General features: G+C 40.7%; 1 protein-coding gene across 2 annotated transcripts in view; it reads left to right on the plus strand.

Annotated features, from left to right (window-relative positions):
- Window positions 1–22,631, plus strand: part of hcn4 (hyperpolarization activated cyclic nucleotide-gated potassium channel 4) — a 62,346-nt gene that overhangs the window by 17,079 nt on the left and 22,636 nt on the right. For both annotated transcript variants that reach the window (XM_034875825.1, XM_034875815.1), the window contains exons 2-4: window positions 1,796–2,219; window positions 15,029–15,190; window positions 18,884–19,102. In XM_034875825.1, coding sequence (XP_034731716.1) covers window positions 1,815–2,219; window positions 15,029–15,190; window positions 18,884–19,102 — 786 coding nt within the window. In that variant the 5' untranslated portion in view covers window positions 1,796–1,814. The remainder of the gene's footprint in view (window positions 1–1,795; window positions 2,220–15,028; window positions 15,191–18,883; window positions 19,103–22,631) is intronic.

Consider the following 22,631-nt stretch of genomic DNA (forward strand, 5'->3'; position numbering starts at 1 on the left):
AGAGTAACAGTGCAATTATTATCCTGGGCTTATGTTTGTAAATATTGTTGTGTATGGGTAAATACATGACTGGGAATAGAACTTTGATTGATTACAGATTTATTATCTTTGTAGACTTATTATTTTGTAGTTAATTAATTTAATTAATAGGGTAGAAAGTGGTAGGAGTATATATAAGTTTTACTTCGCCTACTCCTTTTTGCATGGGTAAATAGAGATTTTTATGTACGTATATGTTTGTGTTTTTTCTGTTTTATTTTATTTACATGTTCAAAGTAAAGATATCAATCAATCTTGCTGTAAAAATGCAAATTCTACCCTTGTTATGTATGTGGCAATCCTTTTTTTCCTTGTTTATTATGGCCCTGCTCTTGAAATTGGTTTTGTGCAGAGACAGAACTTTGTGTCCCAGTGAAAGGTGAATGGGTAAATCACCCAAGCTCCCTCGGCCAGCGTACCGTGCAGAACCCCCGCTTGGTGCAATCTATGGAGTATCCAAGATATATCACCCCTAACACAAAAGAGGCAATCTGGATTCAATTACCAAGGCAGCAGAGAGTGCAATTTATATCCAAACTCTCAGGAATGGAAGACGGACAAGGGCACAGTACAGTTTGTAATTAACAGTTAACCCTCATTGATCTTTAAGTTGTGAGTTACAGTATAAACAAACAGTTTTAGCTGTCGTCTGGCATGGTGGGGATGTTACATACTGTATGTATTGGTTATTACACTATTATTACACACTGTGGGTATACGCTCACTTCCACCACACATGCACAATACCCAGAAGTACCTAAGGTTAAAACAGGCTTGTAATGAGTCCCAGAGTGCGTCCCATCACTGGCTGTTTGAACAATAAATCTGTGGTTAGATAGGTATTGTTTGTGAAGCAGTTGCATATTGTCTGTGGGCGTTGGTGTTTTGTGGTTTAGCCATTTTCTAAAAGTTACTTTTAAAAGATGGAAAGTGTAGTGTAAAATGATATAAAGACTAGAGCAGTATATCAATGAAAGACGTGTTCATTTGCAACATTTTTACACACAATAATATAGATAGATAGATGACTAGTGTACAAAAATTGATAATGGGACTATATCTCAGTAAGCCATATATAACAACAACAACCACTGGTCTGATTAAACAGAACAGTTACATAAAAAACACCACAAGTGAACATAGAACTTTATTACATCTGATAGATCATTTTCACAGCAGACATTTAACTTGTCACAAAAGGACAAAAAGCCCAGATGATACTACAAACATTAATGACTCCAATCTATTCAGCTGTCTCAGTGAGCCAGCATGAAAAATACCAGGATGCTGATTTGTGAAGCAGCTAAATGGGATTCAAACATTGTTAATTTTACTATTATATCATTCCAACGGTGATGTGTCAATCGCTTCTGTGAAACACAGTGTCGCAATAATAAGACATTGCTCTGTCAATTAACCTTTTTAATGTGTTTTTGACTTTGTGTGATGGGTCTAAGTTATAGAAAATAGATTATATAGTTTTTATGATATATTTGTTGGATGACTATTATATACGTAGACACAGTAGTGTATGCTTTAGACAAGTTAACGGTACACATCTTTGTTTATAGGCTTGAATAAATGGCAGCTCCTCTTTGAAATGTGTTTTGCTATATTACACTGTGTGATGCACATACAGTATGTATATAATACATCATGCTGTCCATATAGCTGGATAATTTGACTATATTCTGACATCAGTATTCTCTCTTTCACGATCCCATTTCTGCCTTTCTCGATTTCTTTCTCCAATAAGGTTTTACTGGGACTTGACCATGCTGCTGCTGATGGTGGGAAACCTCATCATCATACCCGTGGGCATCACATTCTTCAAGGACGAGCACACGCCCCCCTGGATCGTGTTCAATGTTGTCTCTGACACCTTTTTCCTCATGGACCTGGTCCTCAACTTCAGGACGGGTATCGTCAAGGAGGATAACACAGAGATCATCCTGGATCCGCAACAGATCAAGATCAAGTACTTGCGGAGTTGGTTTGTTGTGGACTTCATCTCCTCAATCCCTGTGGACTACATCTTCCTGATTGTGGAGACGCGCATTGACTCAGATTTCTACAAGACGGCGCGCGCCCTGCGGATTGTCCGCTTCACAAAGATCCTCAGCTTGCTGCGACTCCTCCGCCTCTCTAGACTCATTCGCTACATCCACCAATGGGAAGAGGTAGGAAAGCGTACCTTGGTGTGTGTAGTATATGTCTAGTTGTGCTGAATGTTGCCCACTTTCCTGTATGATTTGTGCTATTTTTAGTTGGCCTTGGCAAACTGGATTCCCTGAATGACGACAAGTGGATTCACACTGAGCGAAAATACCAAGGAAATCACAATGATTGACAATCATACAAGCGTACTATTTGATGAAGCTAGTCAAACACGTAGGGCCTCACTTCTTAAATCCAATTATAATCCAAATGGTATTCCCATGCTGGGGAGTTGCTGTGAGTATGTTTGCAGAACTCTGTACCTTCCTGGGAAACGGAAAATATAGGATGAAACTATGGATAGGTGCTGCTTCTGATTACATCCACCCTTGAAAAGAGTGAAGAGGCTCTTTTGCTTTGCCCCAGTCACCAATAAGTTGACGAGGCCAGGATGTTGATTAGCATTTTCCCTCTCCGTGCCCATCCAGCTAGCAATGGGACCACAGAGCCCCGTGAGGCATTGCTGCAAGCGTGATTATAATTGTGGTAATAATTAGGAGTGTTCCACTTGCTCTCACTGGATGGATCTTGTTGTTTAGTCTCAGAGGTAAAAGGTGCAAAGTAAAGCATAAGAGTCTCAGCGTGGAGTCATCAGGAAGAATCTCCACTAGAGGATAACAGTTTGTGTACCTCCAGGCCCAGAGGCCATTTAACAGAAGGGTTTGTAAGCAGTCCATACATTACCCAGCAACAACTTTTTAGCCTAGATACATTTCACCCGATCACTAAATTAGTAGTTTTTACATCAAGGAAAGAAATTGAAAGCTACTTTGGTGATGTTTCATGATTCTGGCTATATAGATTTTATATATATATATATACCTGCTCCATAACAATGAATAGTAAATGTATTAATTGTGTTTTGATGCAGCTTCATTTGTCTCTAGTATTACTAAAGGAGAGGGTAATTTGTCTTCATCAAAACAATCAGTCAACAAAACAATTATTTTAATGTGAGTCTGCGTGTCTCTCTTTGTGGCACCACAGATTGGAGTTCTTTGATTGTATTCATGAAATGCGAATATGAAAAACACATCCTTTTGGTTCTTATTGACAAATACTAGCAAACTTTAAAAATGATCATGAACCAATGAACATTTTCATAATTGAGATCCTTAGCTTGGGGCGGCCCCTAGCTCACCCAGTAAGAGCGTCCGCCCCCATGTTGGCTGAGTCCTGCACCGGCCGGGTTCGAGTCCGACCTGCGGGACTTTGCCTCATGTAATCCCCCATCTCGCTCCCCCTTTTCATGTCTACCCACTGTCACAAAAACGTCAAAAAACAAAGGGAAAAGCCTCAAGAAATCTTTAAAAAAATTAAATCCTAACTTGGCTGTCTGGTGCTCTAAACTAGACTATTTCAGAGAGTGCAGAGTGGCTTGCTTAGGGTCAAATGAACAGAACATGTTTTTTCTTTAAGTGTGAATTGCCTTTGCCTTAATTTCACATTCACATACAAACAACAATGTATTGATATCCATTAATTTGCCTGTTTGCACACTGTTTTCAAAATGCAGTGCCACTCAATTAGTCGATGGAGTTTATGACATTACATGGAAAATTGGAAAGGTTGAATAGGAATCCGATTGCCAATCAAACAACAATATCTCAAGAGCTGCCCACAGGCATTCTGAAAAGCTCCTGGTTTTCAAACATTTAGCTGGCACTGTGTGTAGAACAGTGTATGTAAGTGTGGCGGACATTAATCATGCATGGCCTCTGTGATGCCATTTCAAAGAGAGGAAAAATTCAAATGAATCACTTTAGGAGAATCCCTTTGCCACTTTGCGCTTCCATGCATGCCTGCTGCTGTACTTCTGGGGCTTAAGTGGAGGCAGGGATACATGCAGTTGAGGCCAGCCTTCATTTGAATAGGGTGGACACGCTGACAGTGAACTGGCACATGTTCAGCCTGTGTAATAAGGCAACAAAGAAAGGAGAGGAGAGACAAAGATAAGAGAGAATGTACTTAAAGGAAAGAAAAAGCAGTATAACCTGCCAAACTACCTGTCTTGCTCTATCCACAATCGATCCCCACCCCTGACTAGTCCTCTAATTTAGAGGGAAAGGAAGTAGTATTTAATGGAAATAGGGCACTATATAGTGTTCGCCATTTTGTAGTTGTGTTCGAATTCTCTGTGGTTACTTTAATTTATTATATTGTCCACTATAAAATACCCACAATGTCCAGCTAATTTAAGTGTACATACAATGTACCATACATTTTACTCCCATATACCACAATGCAACACAGTTGTATTTTCCCGGAGGAGAAGAAGAAGCAGAAGCACCCACAAAAACTGAAAATTAAAAATGGAACGGCTTCCGTTTCTAAATAATGGAATTGTAACGTGCAACATTCTGCATATACAACTTGTATTATTCTCCTGAGTACTCGGTTGTTTTAGGGACCTATTAGAAGTATTTCGGTTTTGGTTTGTTTACATATTGCTGGGCGCGCCCGCCCCCCGTCACACATATAACTGGCGCACCGATTGACGCACCGATACTGTCAGTTAGTGTCCAAAATCTTGTTTGGTGGTTTCCTACATAGTTCACTATTTAATAAACACACACTAGAATAGTGAGTGAGTGAATGAGGGAATGGTTTTGAACACAGCTTAAAAAAAGAAGAAAACCAGAACCAAGAAAAAGAAAACAAAGACTTTGCAGGACAATGATGTCCGGTATACGAACAAACCAACGAAACAACAACACATTCTCCCTTCCATCTTGTAAAATACGGACGCTTGGTCAGGTGCCTTTGTCGTTGTTATCGACGTTAAATGAGACCTTTAAATGTAAATGGACTGTTCTTATATAGTGCTTTTCTAGTCTCACCGACTACTCAAATCGCTTTTACATACCACAGGAACTATTTACCATTCACACACTGTGGCCAAGGCTGGCGCACAAGGTGCCACCTGCTAATCAGATAAACACTCACACACATTTACTCACCAATGGCGCAGCATCTCAGTGTCTTGCCCAAGGACACTTCGACATGGGACTGCAGGGCCAGGGATTAAACCACCAATCTTTTAATTGACAGGCGACAGCAGCCACACTTAGCTTCATATAACACACGCTTGGTTGTCTCCTTTAGCGCTTGGTTGAGACTATTGGCGTAACCTATTAGGTTAAAGAAAAGCTTGAGGTTGGGCTTACGGTTCTGTGACTCGCGGGAACGGGAAAGTTAGGTTTAGGAAAAGGTCGAGGGTGGGCTTACGGTTCTGTCACACGCTGGAATCCCGGGGCAATTGAAGAAGATAGCGCCTTCCCTGACACACACGGGACACAAGCCTCGCTTTCCTGGGTGAAAGTCCGGTTTTTGACCCATTCACCACCCCGACCAACCTCCCTACGCGTATTTCCCCCTTAACATACTACTCGCTAAACCCCGTCTAGTCACTGTCCAAACATCCGTATTTTAAGTTTTCTGTGTAAGAACGGGTTGGAAACAACAGGCCAAAAGGAGGGGACATTACACGCACAGAGCCAGCTGCCAATTACATTGTGTGTGTGTGTGTGTGTGTGTGTGTGTGTGTGTGTGTGTGTGAGAGAGGTTTGCTGATGAATGCTACTTAGGCAGACAGAGTGAAAGGCCAGCTTTGCCTCAGCGCCACAGTACTCCAGATGCAACCTCACAGAAATGTCATCTGTCAATGCAGAATAACTTGTCGCCAAGATCTCATCCCCTGACTGACTTTTTGACTTTTCCTATTGACAGCTACACTTCAGACAACGTGTATGTATCTCATCGCCATTCGAATATTTTGGGAACACTTCTCCCAACATTGATCTATTTGTCGGGCATATTGACCTTAAGAGAAAATGTAAATGGACGCTTTTGGCCAGCCTTTTTACTCAAAAGAGCTTTTACATAGTACGGGAACCATTCACACACTGTGGCCAAGGCTGCTATATAAGGCGCAACCTGCTCATCAGATAAACACTCACACACATTTACACTCTGATGATGCAGCATCGGGAGCAACTTGGGGTTCAGTGTCTTGCCCAAGGACACTTCGACAAGGAGAGAAACATCTGCATTTTTATACTGTGCTGTACTTTTTTTTTGTTCTTACATATATAAATACAGACTTAGACTTAGACTTAGACTTGTCTTTGTTAATCCTTTTGGGATAACTCCCGCAAGGAAATTGAAATTTCCAGCAGAAGTTTTCAGGAGCTTACAAAAAAGATATAAAAGGACAGTGCAGAGAAAAAAACAGTATAAAAATAACAATAATAATGATAACAATAACAATAAAACTTTGTCTATAAAAAGACCTTTAGCATAAATTATCAGTTAAAAGCAGTTAGAGTTTCCAGGTATGTATGTGAGTAGATTATGAATTACTTAATTGCACATTGAAAGTGGCTACCTCTCCTCTTCCTTCCTGTTCTGTCCTGTCTTCCTTACCCTATTAAGGAACACAGTATTACATTAAAAAATACTAAAAAATACAGCAACTGTAAGAAGAATTAAGGCAGGATCCTTGTGAATCATGACCTTGTGCCATTTTTAGACCCTATAATATCACTGTGTTCAGCGTTTCTTGCCACCAAATATGGCGCCCCAATGATGCACACTTCTCTGACGTGGTAGAATGATGTCCCGATGTCCTCCAAAAAGCAAAGCCGCTTTTTTTTTTTTTTACTCATATTTCACAAGTATCTTCAAACCATAAATAGTCATGCACAAATTCATTTGGAGTGTTATTGTTTGACTTTTCTTTCCTCCTCAAGAAGTCACACAGAGGACACTTCTTCACTCCTGAATACTGCTCAGTGGACTGAACTGCATAGTTTAGAGCAATAGTGTTGGGAACGTCACATTTTAAAAATAGAATCTTCTCCCATGTACTCTCTGCGGTGAATAAAGACGACTCCAAAACAAGACAGAAAAAAAACATTGTCAAGATACCAAAATCAGGGAGAAAACAGAACTCACATGTTGTCAAAGACCAGGGATTGGTACAAGCCTATTTTTTTAAATTTAATGTGTCAAAAATAGATTCCCATAGTAGCATACTTATCATGGAGGCCATATAGAAACGTCAAAGGGTGACCCGCGCTTTAACAGCAATAGGCCAGTCCAACACATCATAAATCTGTTTCATTATCCTTTGGGGACACTCCCACGCGTAGTATTATCTTCTGTCATAGCTACTGTATTTTATAAGTGAAATAAAAACGGCTCTGAAAGACATAAAGGTGCTGAATCCACTAGTGCCTCCTTAGGGCCAAAAAAAAGAATTTTTAGAGTTCCCTTGGCTTTCGTTTTATGAAACAGCTTGTGTGGGGATTATGTGTATAATCTGACAAACACATGTACATGTACATTTTTGGCAAATAATTAATCATTATGTGCATTGCAATCAATATACCAAAGTCCAACCAATTGTAATGTATGCACAGTATGTGGAGTGTGTTTTCCTGCATGTTGAGTGCATGCTAGCTTTTCCTGTCTTTGTTGACATGGACTATGATTGAATGTCTTTAGAAGGGCATACTATGCTAGTAGCCTAAAGCCTTGAAGTGTCCTTAAGCGTAATGCTTGACCCCCAAACTGCTCCAGTGGGGCTTCCCAATAGAGTGTATTTTAGTTTAGCTATAGTATCTTTAGCAGCTACAGTTGGAGCAGAAAAAGGCTTGTCCACAGATAACTGTGGGTTTTCACAACTTGTCAACATCCGTAAAATCTGGAAGCGACAAAATTTGAATTTGAATACAAAACACAAAAAAGCTCCAAGGACATTTCAGCAAGTAAAACAATGTAGGAAACTGCAATCATATCATCTTCACCTCCTCAAAGACTCTAATCCAAACACCAATAACACCATCAGTGCTTTTTTGCATAACTGAAGCATGATGCCCCTATCCCCCACCCGCTCATGAATCTCAATCTAAGTCTTTTTTGTCACAGCTGTCATAAATTAGCTGATTGCTTCCATTTCCTCTCCAAACTCTCCACATTAAAGTTCTTCTTTTACAACCGCCATGTTGACAGAATGTTGTTTATAAACAAGGAGGTTTGGGTGCCGGTGGCTATATGCCAGGGATAGCACTGTCATGCACAATGGCGTTCAACATGGTCTGCAGATATCCATCACCCACACATACATACACACACACACCCATACACACAGCAGACTGATGTTATGGCTTCCTTCCTGTCTCCCTCTTGTCAGTTTCCTCTTATCACTTTTCATCAGGATAAAAATAGGACTGTGACCGGATATTCTCCTCATTGGAGTTGTCTCCTGTTGACAAACCAGTGACTTGGATGAGATTAGTCATCCTGCTAAATCAGATTCAAGGCAGTGCACTAATGACTAAGCTCTGAGGGCTTCCTCCCATCATGGCTGATACACACAACATCTCGACTGGCCATCCTAGGAAACGTTGCTTTTAGTTCGGATGGAATTTATGAGTCAAGAGCTGAAGTTTCATTAAGCACAGGAAGTTTAAAAGACAAAGAAGATATTTGATTGTAAGGTGTAAAGTCAAATGACTACAAGGTGGAGGAACATCCATCTCTATTAATTTTGGCATCTTGGATTGTTAAGATGCCTCGGCTCGCCCAAGTGGCTGTGTGCTGCAGTCATGGAGAAACAAAGCAATACGTTATTAAAATGTTCAGGTGCTTTGATAGACGTCAGCCATGTGGCTGCCCCGTGGGTCTAGAGAAGGAGTGAGGCGCCTTTCATTTCCACCCAGTAAATCTTTACAAAAAGATTTAAATAAGGTATATCAACTAATCAGCCCCCCACTCACTGACCCATTTCCTTGGCCAAGGACTGGTCTTTCAGAGATAAGAAAAGCAGGGAAAATAGATTTAATGGGCTATTGAGTGCACAATGAGGCTTGGCAGCAACAGTGACAGGTCTTCAACATTCTGAATGAGCATTGTGTGATATCAATACTCACAGTGGATTTGCTTAAAAAACTATTACACAAAAAATTTGTAATCCTGCACAAACCCAATAGCGCATCTCGGTAGGAAGCATAGTGAAAGTGTTTTTTGTGATCCGAGCCCTCCAGGCTTGTTTAGACGGATGATGGAAGGGTGTTCCCAGTGGTCCACTCCCAGGCCTACTTCTCATTCTCCACGTGTGCTTCAGCCACCATGACAGCATGCATGAGCATGACATTTTGGTCGAGGCATTTATAGTGAGGAATCTAACCCCTGCCCACAGCCTGCTCCCAGAATCTGCCATCATGTGGGATGATTAAAAACAACACTGAGACATGCGTGGTTTGATTTAGATGATACCCCTAATTACTCATCAAAGGGAAATCATGCCTCGCTCAAAAACAGGAAGATGCAGCATGTGGCAATTAACGCAATATCTTGGAAAAACAATACATGCAATTAAATTAGTACTATTTCTAGAGAGAAGACAAATGACATTAGGATCTATCAGAAGTCTTTTATTGGTGTTATGTTGAATGAGATGTTGAACTGTGGAGTCAAACTTAGCCACTGTTATAATTTAATGTACTGTTTGTGTTTTAAACAGATCAGTAACATTCTGCACATGCTTTCCCTTTCATATTTAAAACCATGTACAGTATTTGTAGTACAAGCAGATGATAATGAATCAACACACTGGAGCTCCACTGTGTCTGTAATAACATGATTAAAGTATTTGTGCATTAAACACAAATAGGAATTATTGGAGAGGCGTTCTGATCATGATGTTAAATAAAATAAAATATTCAGTGTAGCTAATTATTTAAAAGAAAACTGCTGCAGAAATGTAGCTTGTACAAATGAACTCAATCAGTACATGAATAATGTGAAACAAATTAAATTATTCCTAACAACTATAATTATAAAAGGATAGTACTTGTGCATACCGGTAAATTTCAAAAGCAAGTGGGCTTGGGTTGGAGACATAAGGTAGACTGGACATGTGTTGAGGTTCACTTAGCAAAATGGTGTCAGACAAAACAATATAGTGAAGATTTTTTCTTTCTCGTGTGTCTTATGTGTCCGGTCGCCATCATGCCCAAACATTCATCATCATTAGCAGGGTGAGCAGCAAACACCAGATGCCTCGGTATAGTGCTACATCAAATGTGTCTGGGCAGCTACCATCAGCACCATGGGACATATGCATCTATTCTCTCACCTGGATCACACTCTTCTCACTCCATCTGTCTGCGATGACTCCGCAGCTGCCTTCACCCACTCTGTGCCTGTGTGGGCCTGATTGCTGGCTCACAAGGATCCAGATTGGTTTATGACTTTAGTGCGTAACCCTGTTTTCCCCCCTGTCACATTTATTGGTCTTTATTTTCTAGTTTTATTTGTGTGTGAAAAACTGTGATTATCTTTGGTGTATCTCTTCCATAGGAAGTAGTTTAGAAAAAAAAACAATTTGTGTTATTTGCAATTATATGTCATACTTTTTATACATTATAATAATAATAATAATAATAATAATAATAATAATACATTTATTTTATAGCCCTTTTCTAGACACTCAAAAACGCTTTCCAATTGTGGTTATTTATACGAAAAACAGACAAGGTACATAGACAAGGTTACATAACAGACAAAAGAAAAGAAAAACACATAAATGCATGAACAAGCAGAGGCAAGCAATAGAGGTGGGCAACGAAAAGGAGGGAAAAACTGGGAAAGTCTGTTCACAGGAAAAAAAAGCAAGTTTGAAGAGGTGGGTTTTGAGGGCCTATTTTAAGGATAGTTAGGTGCTTGACTGTTTGATGTGATCGGGGAGGGCGTTCCAGAGGGTAGGTGCAGCAGCTGAGAAGGCACTGTCGCCCCAGGCCCGGAGCTTTGTCCTGATGGTCTTGAGTGTTTTAGCATCGATGGACCTGAGGAGGTGGGGGGGAGTGTGGTGGGTGAGGACATCGGAGAGTGAGGGAAGGTTATTAAGTGCTTTTTATGTGAGGAGAAGTAATTTGAAATTGATCCTGTGTTTAGATACCGGTAGATGTAGCAGCAGTAGTAGTAGTAATACTACTACTAGTAGTAGTAGACAGCAACGGTGGTCAGCAAGGTAAGAGAGTTAAGTATATATGTTATTTCTAGCAACAACAAATTAACAGGAGTAGTTTTATTTTCAGTGTTTCATTTCCATTTGAATTTCTTTTTCCTCATGACATTGACTGTGATTAAAGTTGTTTTCCCTGCACATTTACTGTTTATAAAATACAGCCTCCATCTCAAAGTGCTTACAACTATGAACTGCTGTTTCATAGTTGTATTTATGAAACCACTATTCATTATGCCATTGACTTCCTATTGGTTATGTGATGTGACCCATGTTTTTTTATTTTTAAAAAGGCACGCAGACATGAGCATGGCCTTTCATTTGGAAAGGCTTAATGAGGGTAGTGAAAGTAACAACAAGCTGTTGGGTTTCGTCTCTGTGCCCTCATCAATCAGAGCTCTCTTGTTTCTGCTAATGCTAATACTGCCAGGCTCACTCTGTGTCCCAATCAGTTAAAAGAAAGTGGTCAGCCATCCATCCTCCTCCATGTAACACTCTGTGTTGTGAACATGCAAACAGAGCGTCAAATCACATAGTAGCATTTATGTTAAATACTTTATGTCTGCATTTTTATAGTGCAGTACATGTTACATTACACAGAGCACAGACATCCTGCTGTATTTGGCGATATTCTAATTTACAAGAGGCAACAGAAACAACAGGAAGAAGACATACAGAGAACTCATTTCTTTGCCTCAGAATAATCATCCTTTAACAACCTAACAGAACCCATCTTGGGGAAAACATTTCTGTAACTGGAAAGTCTGTTCCTGCTTGGAATTGGTGTACTTGAATTGTTTATAGCTGTGAAGAGAGATAGGGGGAATCACCGTCCTCCAGTTACAGGACATTTTTGGTTACAAACTGGAAATTTGCATGGCATTACCTGAGACACTTCTCATAGGCTTTATTCTCCACACAGTGAAGAGGTATGTGGAAGATATTATGTAGCAGGAGTTATTTTTAAACAGAGTCATTCAGGCTGTACTACGAGATACTGCAATTAATTTTGTCCTGCTTCAGAAATATAGTGACACTGTAGAGAGTACGATAGTATTCAGTATATTGACAGGTTCAAGGCCAACCCCACACAATGCAATGCAACAGTGCATGACACACCAAAGACAGAGGATCATTCCATGCTTCATCAGAAGAGTAATTTACCAAAATGAGCCAGTGCATCGGACTATTTTAGATGATGTTCATCAAGCTAAAAATTAATAATGTTTTTTTCATAGTTGAGAAAGGGCTGCTCTAGCAATTTAGCATTGTAAATCCATAAGTCTGGGGGACTCACAAAAGACATTTTTAAAAGAATTGATGCAGCAGGGGCAGAGTATCCTGACATTTCTGTTTTTAGATGGTCCAAAAATACTCCATCCTACATTTTCTATGATATTTTTTATACACAGCTTTCATCTGGCTGGTAAACGCCCACATCTATCAAACTCCAAAATGCTCAGTTTGTAAAACAGGCTTTCTGTAAAAACTAAATAAATGCTTCATGTAGCTAAGATAACCCTGATGACATAACTATGACACCATCATTGTTATTTTTTCAGATTTTGAAAAGCTTGAAATTATATTGTTTTCACATGCGTATGCCCTGTCCAGTATAGTGTCTCCCAATGAAAAGTAAGCTAATTTTGATTTGTGCAGTGTCCCTGTAAATGGACCGCATTTAAAAAGTGCTTTTCTAGCTTTCTAGATAAAGCACTTTACAATTTTCTTCTCATTCACTCACACTCGCACACGTGTGTGCCACGCGCTTGTCTGCCCATTGAAAGCAGATTAGGGTTTAGTGCCTTGCTCTACAACACTTCAGGCAGGAGGAGCCAGGCATCTACCCATCAACCTTGTGATTAATAGCAGAACGTTCTACTCCTGAGCCACAGCTGCCCCCCTTAAATTTTTGTCCTTTATCAGACTGAGCTGGAAACAAAACAAACTGGAAAAAAAAACAAATCTGTTAAGATATTTGACATTTCACATCTTCACCTTAAACCTAAATATCCCGCTTTTACGTCAACAACATATTCAGCTTCTTCTGGCACAGAGCTCGAGAGTATATGTTATATTGCAACAGTAATTATGCCAGAATCTCAAATGACTTATTTTAAAAACAGTGATTGGAAATGTAAACAATACACTGTGCACTTGTGGGCTTTATATCATTGTCCTTCCTTAATGTCCCAGAAATTGGAGTATTTGAATTCACATCCTGCTTAGCATGTTTTTATAGATTTAAAAGCAGTCTGTGTTTTCATAAAGCTTCTCTTTCCTGTCTGAATTTGCCATTTCACAAATGAAATATATATCAGGCTCAATGTGGGAAATGAAAAGGGGTATGTCATGATTTATTTATTTGCCACAGAGTAAATTTAATACTTTAGTGTTATGGAATGTCATTTTGGCTCCAGCAAGAAGCTTTGATATCAGATAACATACAGTAGATAGCATGACATATTTATCACCTTGTTGAAGAAAAGACTAAAATAAATAATAAGTAAAAACATTTGCCATTTAACTCTAAGCAAAAGTGTAGAAAATTAGGGGATTTGGTGGATTTAGCTAGAAAAGGTGCAGCTGAGTGAATGATTCAGCGTAGGTGATGTAAAAGTGCCGAAGGCTAAATATTTTGAACAAGAGCCCAAAGAAAGAAGCAAAGGGACAGAGTGGGAGAGAGACACGCTGTGTTTCAGAGTGTGTGTGTGTGTGTGTGGGTTTGTTGTTTGTTTGTTTGTTTGTGTGGACAGACAGGGAGTGCGTGAGAGGGGATGTCTCCATCCACTCTGAGATAGCCTGGCTCCCCACCTCACACGGTACATTTTCCCGGATAATACCTCTGGCTTCATGCTGGCCTGTTGACGGAGCTAAATTGATGTGATTTGATGGTGCAGCAGCCCCCACACTATCCCGGACGTACACCACACTGTTTCATGCCAGCCTCCTTCTTAACACAAACACAGAAAAACGCAGATGCATACTCACATATGCATTCAGATGGAAACAGAGACATTATCAAGGCCAGTGCTTTAGGAATAAGTGCTGTGATTAAACTTTGGGTGACAAATATGTTGATGTCTTCATCTTCCCCTTCAACATTACCTAGTGCTGAGCAACAAAGTGAAGATGAATATCCCCTCTCAGTCACAAGCCTTTAAAAGGCGCTGAGTGGATTTTAATAAGGACTGGAGCGTGTAGCAGTGCACACCACGGTCTTCAATGGGATTAAGAGGCTTTGAATGGTTGAGGCCATTAACATCTTCACAAACCCAGAAGTCCTGGAGCGCCTTATGAGTATATTTATCATTAGGATTAGCAAACGCAGCGTCTGGATGCTCTCACCCCAGGAGCGCAGCCACCTCTACCCTTGTGCCATTATTGTGTTTGGCTGAGTGGCTGATGATAACAGCGATTCGTCACCAGGGGAGATAAAACTCTGGTCCCAGTCTGTGGCCATCCCCAGTGGACCATTCAGCCACATCTGCATCCACCTACTAATCTGTGTGCTATGTAAACATCTATGGTGTTTTACAGGCGTAGTACATTGCTGTCTAATAAACTGCAAACCTTGTGCATCATGTGATCAAAGAATCAACCCAGAAGTCGAAATCCCCTATTAAGACATTTAGTTGTGTTATTTGTAGTCAAGAGAGATTTCAGGGATTTGACCATCAGCGTGTGGAATCATCCTACCCTAACCCATATCCTGGTTCCTGTCTCTCTCCCATTCCTTAGATCTTCCACATGACCTATGACCTAGCCAGCGCCATGGTGAGGATAGTCAACCTGATCGGCATGATGCTGCTGCTGTGTCATTGGGACGGCTGCCTGCAGTTCCTGGTGCCGATGCTGCAGGACTTCCCTGCCGACTGCTGGGTTTCCAAAAATAAGATGGTGGTAAGTGCTTCTCCTGCACCGAGACCTCCTGCCTGTTTGAATCAGATTATGCCCGGTCTTATCTCATCCGTCAGCTTCAGTAATTACTGTACTAAAACCCTTTAGTATGCTGGGAAAGATTGCCTCACATATCTGTCATTATAAGCCCTAAATCAAATCTATTTATCTGCTATGTTTGCCCACATGTATTCAATTTGCTGATTATTTATCATTAATTTGGCGCTCCTTAAATCTGTCCATCTTTTTATTTTTTTAAGATTATTTTCATGGCATTTCAGACCTTTATTTGCATAGGATAGCTTGTACTTGAAATGGGAGACAGAGGGGGGGAAAGACATGCAGCAAAGGGCCGCAGATTGGAGTTGATCTCGTGGCCACTGCGTCAAGGAGTAAATCTTTAAATATGGGCGCCCACTCTACCAGGTGAGCTAACCAGGTGCCCAAATCTGTCCATATTTTGAAAAGGAGAGAGAGACTGAGGCTGCACAGGGAACATTGATTTTCTAAGGAAGACAGATGGCCCTCATTCAATATTGGCTGAATATTGACAGTTAGTTTCCAGTGAGCACTCATGCTGTGCTTTAATTTTGCTGTATTGTTAAAACAGCTGCTGGAGTAGAGTCTCTGTTAGAGCCAGATTCATAATAGAGTTATCTTTTATTTGCTTATGGAGGCGGACTGTGTCACACCTGATGTGCGATTCTGAATCACCCGCAGCTGATGGCTCTCATGCTCTATGAGCATGGGTGTAGCTCCAAAGGTATCAGAGTTATTTAAATATTTTGTGTTGGAGCCCTCAAAAGGATTTATCTGTCATCAGGGAATGGATCTCTAATCAATACAACATACCAGAAAAAAAAGTTTAACCCTTAAAGTAACTAAAAGAAACCTCCATTTTGTGTCAATTTTGGCGGCCCCTGGGAACAAAAGCGGTTGTGTTTCCACGCTCCCCGTGTCATAAAGATAATGCAATGTACATCATACATAAAATATATTTATCATATACCTGTCTTGGAGGAACAGTGCCATTTCAGGATACATTTTAAATCCTTTCAAATTGTGCAACTCTCTCCATCTATTGAAAGATAAACATGGTTGACTTGTGTTTTCTCTGTCCTTTTAAGCTTTTTATGGTTCTTTGGTCAATTTCTACTTTTTGCTGATCCAGTATGCCCCAGTATGAGCCATAACCACAAAATATAAGGTCAAAAATAAAATTCTCAAAAGAAAAATTTCCTCTTACTTCCTTTTGAATGGCTAACATACTGCGAAACTTTGCCAAGGAAAATGTAAAGATAAGCTCTAATGCGCTGTAAATCATTTCATCTGATTTCGCAGGAAACTGCTTTAAGAATAAATATATGCAGATTTACACTGTTTCATAACCTGTTCAAAACTCCTTGTAGTTGCTTTAAGGAAAGTGGCTGGAAGTAGTAGTTCCCTCATTGACAGCTTTTCAATATACATGTCTATGTATGTGCCAACAGGGCAATGTTTGGCAAGCTTCCTGCATTGTATTAGTTTATTGGTGACATTTCAAACCAAGCAGGTTTTCCTCTTTAATTTAGTGCATGCAGCTCTTTAGTGTCCATCCAATGATCACAACCATTCTCTGTCCCAAAACTCTTTTTTTGTGATCACATTTTTTTATTTACTTATCTTTTATATATTAAAAAATTAACAGATACAAACAATTACAAACAATACACTGAGACAATGGAACCCGTCCCAGAGCCAAAAAATACACAGAGACGACAGCCGGGTCAAAACAACACATGCAAAAAACAGACACACAAACAAACACACACACACACACACACACATACACACACACACACACAGACAAGGGACCAATCACATTTGTCACAATACGCTTTGTCATAATGTCATAATATTTTGAATATAATACTTAATAATACTAAAATGACTTTAAGTAATTATTAAGAATTAAAGTCGCAGACGGGATACTACATTTTTTTAAAGAAAGACTACAGATTAAACTGTGGCAACAAAACAACAAATTTAAGGTAGCCTAATTTGAGTTATACATAAACCAGCTTCGAGTCAGCTGTATGTTCAGCTCTCCCTCCCAGAACAGATGTCACATGAGTAGTTACAGCGCTCAAGGTATGATGCATTTGGTTCATCATGCCTCACTGCCTCCCTGACATGCTCACTTGTTATATTTAATCATAAGAAACGACAGATGTTGCAAACCACTTTCCCTTGAGATGTTTCACACATTAGCTTATTTTAACTAGTTTGCCATACCTGTCCATGCAGAGATACACACACTGAAGGACGGCCTCAGTACTGGGGATCAAACCTTCCACTTTAACCAACCTCTTTGTCTTCCATTTCTCTGGATCAATATGGATTATAACAAAATACAGATTTCTATGTTGCATGTGGTGACATCCAAACCTAGACCATTCTCTCTTTCATTTATTTTTAAAAGTTAAATTCCCTTTACCACCATTAAACATACAATTTACTACTAGTTCAATATGCATTAAGCTACATTGCAAGGGGATTATATTTTAAATTACATAAGGCTGAACTGTCAGGCAACATCGTGTTAACTGTGGTTCATCATTAAGGTACAGTACAGTACATTACAGTACAGTTTTGGGAATTAAAATTTGTGCGGGAATCCAGATTTCTTATCCATTTTCTTGAATACCTCCATCTCAATCTCGATTTCTGCACCCACAAACAGCCCTTTGCATCTAGGAGTGCAGAGGCCCTGAGATATGAGGAGAAGCACTTATAATGTACTTGGTTTAAAATCCCGTGTGAGGGATGTACCCTCTCATTAACATCAAAATGGAGTTTGTTTTGTTTCGCACTGTAAATACTGTCTAATTAATTGCATTACGTTGAGAATTCGGCTCTCAATGTGACAGAATAACAAATACATCTTCCTGAATTAATTCAAGCTTCAAGGCCAGTCACCTCTCTGATGGAAAACTCCCCATATTTTGCTCACATTACCTGCTAGACAAAGAGTTAGTATTGACACAGTCACGGTTGGTTTGGTCCTGATTAGAATCATTAGGAGACATTTTTTGTCTTCTTTTACAGAAGCTGTCCCATTATCTTGCTGGGTCATCGCTCCTTACCTTTTCAAGAGGCCACTAATAAAATTGCTATCTCTCTCTGCTTTTACCGCTGTGGAAATGAGTTTGAAAGCAATTTGGACATGTCACCCCCAGGATAGAGTTGATATTGATTTGCCATGAACTATCACCGGAATCTAAAGGAAAAAGGGCAATTTCTCTACAAATGAGGAACCTCACAGAGAAATTTTCTAAATAGCTGACCTACTTTCTGTCATGCAAGCCTCTAGTGTCTCACGCTCCGTCCGCCCATTCTCAGGGCACTGTTTTAGGCTCTTGCCCAAATGTCTGCTTGCTCCAAATGTTTGCATATTAAAAAGTATGTTTTGCCCTGCCCGCTGCTCTGTATTGAACCCCAGCTGTCTGAAGTGGACGTCTGCCATTAGTTTTGTCTTAAGTAATCAGATGTTTGCCTGTATTTGCGTGAGCTGTCATGGTGCTCATTGACCTTTTAATATGGCATCAACACCCATATGAGAGCTAGAGAGAGAGAGAGAGAGAGAGAACAAGATAGACCGATGTAGTGTTCCAGTAAACTCACCCTGACTAACCCCATCTCCTCTGTTTCATGCAGAATGACACATGGGGACAGCAGTACTCCTACGCACTTTTCAAAGCTATGAGCCACATGCTGTGTATTGGGTATGGCATGTACCCCCCGGTGGGCATGACAGACGTGTGGCTGACCATCCTCAGCATGATTGTGGGCGCTACCTGCTACGCCATGTTTGTGGGCCACGCCACCGCGCTAATCCAATCCCTCGACTCATCTCGACGGCAGTACCAGGAGAAGGTGAGTGACGATGACTTGTTGCTGACCGCTGTGTTGCTTGGATTTTTTTGTTTAGAGAGGGCAGTGGTGGCAAGGCTCTCCCTCACTTGAAGGCTTGGTTTGATTCTGCGGCGGTTCACCCCCAAAAATTAATTTCCTTAATGTTTTTGCGGCCACTAAACCCACAATCACAATCTAGATGTTGCAGTTCCATCATAACTCTACCCAAAAAGGGAAAACAATCATCATCAGTCCTCTTAAACAAATTCTGGAAGCAAGAAGGAATTTGGAGATGCATAGTTGCCGACTTTCTTTCTTCAACTGAATGGGTTTTGCGGTGGAACTATCTGCACAGAGACAGGAACCCCAGCCTCTCCAGTTCAGGGAAAGGAAAGCCCTGACAGCTGGCTGTGAAGGCCGAGCCGTGTTCCACATTGCCATGCACTCTGTGGGCCCGGCGTAGGAGATAATGAGCTGAGCGGCAAGGCTGCCACATTGCCCACTGTCTGTGGCGAGGAGGAGACAGGAGAGAATGACCTGCAGCGAATGGAGGCAGAGGCTCCAGAGACCCCACCTGAATTAAAGAGGGAGAGTGAAAAAAGGGCACTGGATAAAAACCAGACAGACAAGCAGAGGAACAGATTAGATGATGTAATGGCTGTGTAGTACTACATCTTCAAAAGAAGAAAAAGGGCACTTGATAAAATAACACCTCACTCATCTTTGGGTGAGTAACAAAGAGACAATTTTTCCACCAGACTCTCACCAGCTAAAAAATTTGAAAAATCTAAAAAGTGTACAACATGCGTGTAGGTACATGACTAATGCTGCAGGACTGAGTTGCATCTCCCCGCTCAGCACTCTCCCCTTGTCTGCTGCTCTGCTTTAGAGATGTCTTCCTGCCAAGTAGACTGAACAGCTGGCCCGTTTCAGCACCAGTCAGCATGTGGTACCAAAGCCATTTGCTGCTGTTTCTGGGTCTATCCCCTAAGGCCCTTTAAGAATCCCCCAGCCAGCTAAAAAGGCTCCCCTGTGCTCCCACAGCTTCCCACGGTGCCTGCCTTCAGAAAGGTTATTACTACACACTGCAATTAATTTTTAAGAGAGCAAATTCTCTCATTTATCTTTCCACATGCCTCAGTGATAAGGCTGTCTCTGGGTCACTGCTCATCTGGCTGTGGGAGCCAGTTAGTAGTTATTTCTATTCTACTGTACTGCCCCCCCCCCCCCCCCCCCCCCCCCCCCCCCCCCCCCCCCCCCCCCCCTCTTTGCTTATCGGGGTTAGTTCCTTCAATGACATAAACCTTTTTTTCATTGGCCCTTGCAACGGTTGTGTGACAATGAGATCTGCTTCCCGGAGATCTATTCTGCTTTTCCGTGTTAGACTAATACTATAATCCACGCACTCAAGAAGTGGACAATCCATTGGTCGATCCCTGGTGTTTTGAGAAGACAGGTGGCTGCTTTCAGATGGCTATTGGGCTGCCGTGACAGGGACAGCTGTTCCTGTCGGCTGGGACTCAGCCTGGAGAGAAATATACTAACTGAGACACTCAACAACACAGAAGCAATCATACACCAAGTTATTATACACACCTGTCTGTCAGACTGAGTGATTCTATGCTCTCTCATTTTAAGTATGGTGCTGCAGCTCTGTGTTACAATCTCAAAGAGTCACATCTCTTAAATCAACCAGGCTAAGATATGATGGAAGGGCATTTGTACTTTGCAGGTGAGCTTACTGCTAATGGGCCTATAAACCATGCACAATGTGAGGATGCTAATAAGACAGAAATGAGGTCATTATAAAATACATTTATGATGATAACAAACAGTGATGCAATTCACAGCTAATTTATTTATTTAAAAAGAACAGGGATATGGCACACATTAGGTATCAAAGCTCTCTGCATCAGGTCCACTGCTTTGAAATATCAAATAGAGAAACCTGTTATGTTAGAATATAAATCTCTTTATTTGCATAATGTATGGTGGGTACTTTAAATAGTAGTATATGCATTTAAATTGATCTGTGCTCACCTGTGAGTGTTATTGAACTCACAAACTCAGTCTCAGAGTGGGTACGCAAAGTACGAGGACAGTGAGAAGCTTTAATTCTCATCAAAAAGCAGCGTGTTGTTCAAATATTATATGATACAGGGTTGCACAAAGTGGTTGTTTGTGTTTCAAATATAAAGAGAAAAAAAAATACTTTCAACTATCATAAGTAAAGCTCTGCCATAAAATGTATTTTTCATCTTGGTTCCACCGCCTTGGTTTCTAAACAACATTGCAGTGTTTAGAGACACTTTCTTACTTCATTTAGCGTGCTCACTCAAAACACGCGGATCTCATGTTGCAGATTACAAACTGTGAAATATGAAGAATTACACATTTGGACTCTTTAGTAAATGCTGTTAAAAGCCACTAGTTTCCTTTCTATTGGCAAGCTGAAATGGATCTCTGTTTTTTAAAGTTTGGAGGTTTTTTTGTTCGGAAGCCAAATATGCCCATGTTGATATTCCAAAGATGCTGTCAGCAGCACTAAAAAACTGCATAATTTGCATACACCCCCAGTCTGTGAAGTAGCATGAATTGTGACTTACTTATCTGCAATGTGTAGACACTACGCAGCCCCAGAAATCACTACCATGTGTTTGTATAGTCATGCTTAGGGTAGGGTACTTCAGTAGGGAGTAGGGTTGGGAACTGAAGGCTTGCTGGTTCAAGTCCCCATATCAACCAAAGTATGGTGGTGGTCTGGTAGCTGGAGAGGTGCCAGTTCACCTCCTGGGCACTACCAAGGTGTTCATTAGCAAGGCACTGAACCCCCAACGGCTCGGGGTGCTTTCCCATGGGAAGCACCCCATGGGAAGCACCCTCATTCTGACATCTCTCCACTAGTGCAATTGTGTGTTATTCAGTGCCTGTGTGTAGTAACAACAGAGTGTAAATTGTAATTTTCCCTTGCGGGATTAATAAAAGTATACATTATTATTTGTATTGTTTTGTTGTGTATTGCATTTGACCCAAACCAGCTGGTAGGTAGACACCGAAAAATGACTACTGCCTGGTTTTGATGTGACAAGCTCTGCATTCCTCCACTGTAAATGAACTGTAAAAAGTGTATGTGAATATGTGTGGGCCGAGAGGCAAGGCCATCTACAGTTACATTTAGATGGTAAACAAATGAGTGCAATCTCTCCAGAGGACTGTGATGAAATAAATCTGTCTATGAAAGAATCTCAAAAGATTATAGACGTTAAATAGGAAAGGAGGGAGAAAAAGGAAAAACAGCTCTGCCCTCAAATATGGTAAAAAAATTATCATCACAAAGCCTCGGTATAATCTTTTCTGAAAAGAATTCTAATACAATATGGCACCATGTGCTAAATGCCCAGGCTGTCAGAAGCTAGCAAGCAGACTTAATATAGCTCTTAAACAGGAATCAGGCTGCCTGTTAACAGTTACACAGTCAGAGAGCCCAACAATCACACTAAAGACTAGCCGTTGAGGTGTGGTTCACTGAGAAGAAAAATAGCTTCAGTAC

Source organism: Etheostoma cragini, chromosome 1 (assembly GCF_013103735.1).
Source record: "Etheostoma cragini isolate CJK2018 chromosome 1, CSU_Ecrag_1.0, whole genome shotgun sequence".
Lineage (NCBI taxonomy): Eukaryota > Metazoa > Chordata > Actinopteri > Perciformes > Percidae > Etheostoma > Etheostoma cragini.